Source organism: Camelus ferus, chromosome X (assembly GCF_009834535.1).
Source record: "Camelus ferus isolate YT-003-E chromosome X, BCGSAC_Cfer_1.0, whole genome shotgun sequence".
Lineage (NCBI taxonomy): Eukaryota > Metazoa > Chordata > Mammalia > Artiodactyla > Camelidae > Camelus > Camelus ferus.
The window spans coordinates 71,500,698-71,507,371 of NC_045732.1; the positions used below are offsets into that span (position 1 = coordinate 71,500,698).

Here is a 6,674-nt window from a genome sequence, read left to right on the forward strand (position 1 = left end):
AATTTCTATTTCTTCACAACATAAAACTTGTGTACATTAGTCTTCTCCCTTTTCCTCCACCTTGATTTTAATAATATATGTAAAATACTCACCATCAGATATTTTGGTGAAGTTTTCCCTGTCCTCGAGTGTGAGATCACAATCCCAGCTCATCTTTTGCAAGAGTACTTGGCAGACACTGTAAAGGGAGATATAGGAATTATTTTAAGTTCCTGGGCCACAATGTCTGTGTGACACTACTCAGCTTTGCTACTGTAATGCAAAATCATCCATAGACAACATAGAAATGACCCCTCATGACTTTGTTCCCATAAAACTTTCTTTACAAAATCAAGCAGGGGGCTTGATTTGGCACAGTGGGCCAGTCTGCAGACCCCTGCTCTAGTAGCTTCCTTAGGAAGGGCTGAGGGGTGCAGAATTTTCTAAGTTTCTGCATGTTCAAAAACTACTTCTATAGCCTGTAATATTTGCAAGCATACTTTCTCCCCCTCCTTTAACAGAGGCACTGGGGATTGAACCCAGGACCTCGTGCATGCCAAGCATGTGCGCTACCACTGAGCTATACCCTCCAGCCCAAGGCTGAACTATTTGAATGACACCCCAGTTGCATATAAAATCTTTACTTCAGACTTTCTTTTTAGTCAATATGTTTTTAGATTCTTAAAAATATAGTGATTAAAGGTGAGTTTCATATCCTCCAATGCTTGCATGATTGTAATTATTTCTGCTTGGAGTGTTGACTTACAGTCTCTTTCTGCTTCATGGTTGTTTAACATCTGTGCAGTTTTGTTTCCTCATCTTTCTTTTTTAACAGTGTTTTGGATGAAATTCCCTTCCTTATGTACATCTGTATGATACTGGCTTTTTCACAAGATTTCTAGTTTAATGATGTCACTTTTTGTCAGTATATAGTAAAATCCAGATTCTGTATTTATTTTGTTTGTTTTGGTGATGGAGTGAACAGCTGTGAGTGCTCTGATTTTGTGGTTCTCTTGTCTTGTAAGATCCTTAACTTTCCCCTTTTGTTTATTTTCCCCATAATTACCCAAGTACCAAAGGATGCTTCTGCCTTCCTCTTTGCCTTTTTTCTTCTGTAAAAGTTGTATGTTAGAAAGACTGCACTTTTAAATCACCCCTGTCCCTTCAAAGTCTCATATTTTGGAGTCCCTTCCCTGTAGCCCCAGCTCTCATATTCCGGGACATCTTTTTGCTGTTTTTAGATTTATTCTGTACTAAATCTTTCTGCTGTAGTTTTATATCACTTTTAAGCCCCTCTCCATCTTCCTTCCTCTGTATCTCTTGCAGCTTTTCTTGGTCTTTTTTGCTTGCCACAAAGCCTAGTAATGGAATGTGACAAATCTTGTGTGGGGGTTTCATGATTTTCTTTTTTTACACACAATTATTCTGAGTTTTTGGCATTCTCCATTTTAAAGTAATGATGAGGGTGTGGCTTTTCTGTAATTTACATTTTCCTTCTTATTGGTTTGTATCCTCTTGGGAGAAAATGTTGGGAGGAAGGCAGATAAGTAGTCAGCATTGTATTCTGCTAACTTGCCTCTGATTTCTAAGGGCATTATCTTATGTAAATGTGTTTATGTATACATATATAGTTAAATATACATACAAGTCTATTTTCATTCTATTCCTATAGTAGATGTAAATTGGGGTGGCCATATGATTCACCATATCTTATTCAATAAATATTTTGTCCGTAGCTAACCTTGTGAGCAAACAAGACACTGTAGATGTCTTCTCAGGATTTCTAAATATTCTTCACCTTGAAGCAGGTTTATGAAGATGGACCAAAAACCCACAGCCACACTGCTAGAACTTGCTGCAAAGAGTCTGCTGAGTAATGAGCCTGCAGCTATCCATGCACTGAACGAAATCCCAAGAGACCTCTTTGTTACCTTGTTCAACGCTGCCTTCTTGGGTGGGCATAAGCAGATGCTAAAGGCAATGGTGAGGGTTTGGCCTTTTTGCTGTCTCCATGTTGGGTCACTGAATACTCAAGAATCATACTATGAAATCCTGGAAGCCATGATTGATGGTCTGCAGATCCTCCCTGCCCAGAACTCTTCCTCTTGGTAAGATTATGACTAGTAGAGACATAGTGAATCAGCAGGAGGGTATGCTATCGCCTGGGGCAGGGGAATACCTAACAGTCTCCCAAAAATAGCCAATCATGAATGCTGCAGATCTTTGCAGAACTCTCGGTCCAAAAGTTGGGGTCATCTTCAGGACTCCAGTGTCCTATGGAGTTGATTACAAAATAGAGGTGATTGAGAATATAATAGATTTATTTGCCTCATGGGTGTGATTATATAGAAGGATGTGGGCACTGAGATAGGCAAAGATGGGAAGGAAAGACAGTCTCGGGAGGGGCAGGGTATAGCTCAGGTGTAGAGCGCGTGCTTAGCATACATGAAGGCCTAGGTACAATTCCCAGTACCTCCATTTAAAAAAGCATGTGGAAAAGAATGAAAGATGCTGAAATTGTGTAGAAAGGACTTCTTGGTGAATGGTATATGAAGTGGAAACCAAGGTCAAAGTGTTCTGTCCTTGCTTCCCATCATTGACCTCGCTGGGTTGTATTAAAATTGGCTAACTCTCATATGTTCTGTCTCCTCCTTTCCTTACAGGGGGCCAAAACTGAGGATCTTAGATTTAAGGCATGACCCGGACTGTGGGACAACATGCTCTCAGATCAGGACCACATTCCCTTTCTGTTTTCAGTCATGCATTTACTCTCAGCGCTCTATTCTTAAAATAGAAGAAGCTCAGCATAATGTCAGGTGCCTTGGGACTGGTAATTCAGAGTCTGAGCCTCAGTCAGCTCAGGAACCCATGGAATTACTAGTGGATATTTCACTCACAGGTACCTGGAGAACAGAGCAATTTCTTTCTTTCCTTCTTAGTAAAGTTGAGCAGAGCTCAGGGTCCTTGCACCTCTGCTGCAGAGATTTGCAAATTGAGAAAATATCTGCCCATAAAAGTATCCTGCAGTTTCTGGATCTGGGATGTATTGAACACCTGGATATTGATCAGGCTTATCTGAGTGAAGTCACCACGCTTTTGGCTCGGGTGATCAACGTGAGTGGCCTCAGTCTTTCTAACATCCCCTTTAAATCTTATAAGGGAAGAAATTTCAGATCTTTCCTCATCTGGCTTGGGCAGCTGGACAACCTCCAGGAGTTCAGCTTGTCTTTCTTCAGCCTCAAAGATCAACTGCACAGACTGCTCAGGTGAGGGGTAGGGAGGAACCTGGGTTCCCTAAGCACCTCATTGTTAAGACAGAAGAGGCCATGCTTGGATATTCCTAAGCTCCTTGTAACAAGATTAAAAAAGGAACTGTGACAAGACAAGATTGGAAAAGGAACTGTGATCATTCATTCATTCAGTGACCACATGTAGACACTAGATAAGTCTATAAATATATTGGTGAAAAGACTCAGTCCTTCTCCTGTTGGAATTTAGAGCTCTCTAGAGAGGAAGGGGAGACATTCAGATGGGGAAACATTTTAAGCTATAGCACTAATACACATGCCCATGGACGGGCCACAGTAGTTAACACTGCCAGATAATTTTGCTCCTACATTCTCCCCAAGGCTTAGACCCTGAATGGAGAACATGTCATCTGGGAACTACTCAAAGGAAACCCTCAGTTGGCTGCTTTCCCAGACCCATCCTCACCAAATAAGTGAACCAGATCCAACACTGATAACGTCGAATATACTAAGTGCAAACAATTTTTTCACTTAATCTTCCCTGCAATCCTGTATAATAATTACTGTTGTGCACATTTTCAAGATTAAAACCTTGTGTCTAAGAGTGGAAAAGTAACTTTCTCAGGGTCACAAATCTATAAAGTCTGATCCCCATGCCCCCATTGTTAACCACTGTTGCAAAATATGTACACATTAGTTTATTCTAGAACCTTAGATACCTATAGTTTAGGGCTGTTTGCCCCCATTCTTCTGAAATAACCTTTCTTTTTTCTCTTTATAGAGTCCTGCCATCTCAGATGGATATGTTGTCTCTATCGTACTGTGACCTTTCTAGCAGAGATGTCACTGTCCTGTCCCAGAGTTGTCAGGCCACCTATCTAAGGGCATTGAATCTCAGTAGCAACCAGATATTCTCAGAAGCTGATGAGCCCTTCCAGACTCTACTGGAGAAGGTCTCAGGCACTCTGGAACATCTGGAGATAACTAATTGTATGATAACTGATTCTACTCTCTCTAATGTCCTCCCTGCCCTGAGTCTCTGTTCCAACCTCCGTATCCTTAGCTTTGCCTTCAACCCCATTACAATGCCTGCACTCAAGAGCCTTCTGCAACACTTGACACACTTGATGAAGCTAAAGTATGTGATTTATCCCATCCCTGTCCATTGCTATGAAGAATGGAATTTTCGTGACACTTTGGACCAACAGAAACTTGCTAAAGTTCAGGCCCAATTAAATGCGATGCTGCAGGAAGTAAAGCGGGATGATGTGAACTGGACCACTTTTCCTGAATAATTTCCACAGTACAAGGAGTTGTTTCAACCCTGACATGTGGCCATTTAAGCATTCATTGTTTTGCCTTAAGCCCGAATTTGTAGAGACACATAGATAAAGTTCTACTGTTCCAGGAAACTGGGGTTAGTGTAAGTAGCTGACCTCTATAAAAGAGGAACTTTAAAAAGGAAATAGAGTGATTTGAAAGGTCCTCTGCTGTCTACATCTTCTGGTTACTAACCACAGTGTTGGGTATGTGAAGTAAGCTAAGCCAGTCGTGGCACGTCATTTCCTTCTCCACACTGATTGGTCCATTTATCCATTTATGGGCACTTGACACAAGTCAGATCAGTTGAAACTCTTTCTAGATGTGGTAGTTGTTGAAGCCAATAAGTTTACCCTGCAAATTTCTTGTATTTCTGATTGTCTCAGGTTGCTTCTAAGAAACCATGTGCAAGCAAAAGGAAACAAACTACGCTCACTACCTACTGGTGCCTTCAACATGTTGCTGCCTGATTTCCCAGGTCTCAGACCCCTGGCTCAGTTATTCCTTATTCTACATGCATTGATCAAGCATCTGTTAAGATTTAGGTACTGTTCCAGATGCTAAGAAAAAATCCTTGATCTCAGTCAGAATGTAAGATGTTTTTATGACTTATCAGTTTCTCCACTCTTTCCTGGAGCATTTGCAAAATTATTTATCCCCCCATAAACCCAATTTTTCCCCACTCTTTCCCTCACATACTCCGCTTAAACCATATTGACCTCTTTATGCTGTTGGATAACTGCTTAGTCCTCAGGTCATGGCTTAAATGTTACCTCCTCAGATAGGTTTTCTCTTTGCCCTACTAAAGTAGGTTTATTCTGCCATTGCTCTCTCTTAATGTACCAGGTACATTACCTTCATGGTGCACATTATTCCACGTGCATTTGCTCCCTCTGCTCTTCCACTAGAATTGCATTGTTGAGTATGGTACACACTAACCATCTGTGGCTGCTGAGCTCTAGAAATTTGTCTACTCTCCAAAGTGATGTACCCTGAATGGTAAATGCACACTGTATATCCTAGAGTTGGTAAGAAACAAAGGATGTAGAATGACCACTTGATAATTTGCTTGTGCTATTTATGTAATATAATAACATGCTGCATATCCAAAACAGTAAAGGAAAAAGAATGTCAAATAAGTTGTTTAGATTGTTGCATGTTGAAATGATAGCATTGTATTTCCAAGACTTAGTAAGAAAAAAAGGTTAAAATAATTACCTGATTATGTTTATGTGTCAAAGTGATGTAACTTTGTATTTCAAAGACTTACTGAGAAAAATAATGTAAAATTAATAGATTGTTCCCCTTGTTAACATGTTGAAATAAGATATAAACTGTTTGTGATTTGGTAAGAAAAAAAGAGTGGAAAAATAATTAGTAGTTTGTGTATAGTGTTTCCTGATTGAAATGAAAACAGATTGCATTTTGAAGATTTAGTAAGAAAGAAGAATGTAAAAGTAATTAATGATGTTTATATTGTTTCCATGTTGAAATGATAACACATTTCAAAGACTCAGTAAAAAGTTTAGAATTTTTTCTTATTACTTAACATGTTGAATGACAAACTGCATTTCAAAGACCTTGAGAAAATAATGTAAAAATCAATCAGTAATTAATAAAAATAGTTGATAAGTACCATTTACTACTGCATTTCTGACTTAGACAAACATGTTAAGGTAACTAATAAATGAATTGTATATATTGTTTCTTTGTTGAAATGATAACACATGGCATTTCAAAGACATAGGAAAATCAGAATGCATCAAGGCCACCATTACCCTGATACTAAAACCAGACAAAAACACTACCAAAAGAGAAAATTATAGGCCAGTATCTTTGATGAACATAGGTGCAGAAATCCTCAACAAAGCATTACCAAAGCCAACACAACAATACATAAAAGGGTCATAAACCATGATCAAGTTCTATGTATTCCAGGGTCACAAGGATGGTTCATCATTCGCAACTCAATCAGTGTGATACACCACATTAACAAAAGGAAGGATTAAAAACCACATGACTATCTCAATAGACACAGGAAAAGCATTTGATACAATTCAACATCCATTCATGATGAAAACTCATCAAAGTGTGTACAGAGGGAACATGTCTCAACATAGTGAAGGC

The 6,674-nt window shown here is 39.3% G+C and overlaps 1 protein-coding gene across 1 annotated transcript; it reads left to right on the forward strand.

Annotated features, from left to right (window-relative positions):
• Positions 1-1,581: 1,581 nt before the first annotated feature.
• On the forward strand, positions 1,582-6,179 carry LOC116661877 (melanoma antigen preferentially expressed in tumors-like). The gene is made up of 3 exons (XM_032474695.1): positions 1,582-2,087; positions 2,643-3,245; positions 4,009-6,179. The coding sequence occupies exons 1-3, from the start codon at positions 1,792-1,794 to the stop codon at positions 4,520-4,522; spliced, it is 1,413 nt and encodes a 470-aa protein (XP_032330586.1). The 5' UTR covers positions 1,582-1,791; the 3' UTR covers positions 4,523-6,179.
• The last annotated feature ends 495 nt before the right edge of the window (positions 6,180-6,674 follow it).

What these genes read in the sequence shown, in the direction of transcription:
- LOC116661877 (XM_032474695.1), top strand. Translation starts at nt 1,792, where the DNA reads ATGAAGATGGACCAAAAACCCACAGCCACACTGCTAGAACTTGCTGCA. An exon ending in GCCCAGAACTCTTCCTCTTG is followed by an intron (nt 2,088 to 2,642) that starts GTAAGATTATGA and finishes CTTTCCTTACAG; the next exon opens with GGGGCCAAAACTGAGGATCT. An exon ending in CAACTGCACAGACTGCTCAG is followed by an intron (nt 3,246 to 4,008) that starts GTGAGGGGTAGG and finishes TTCTCTTTATAG; the next exon opens with AGTCCTGCCATCTCAGATGG.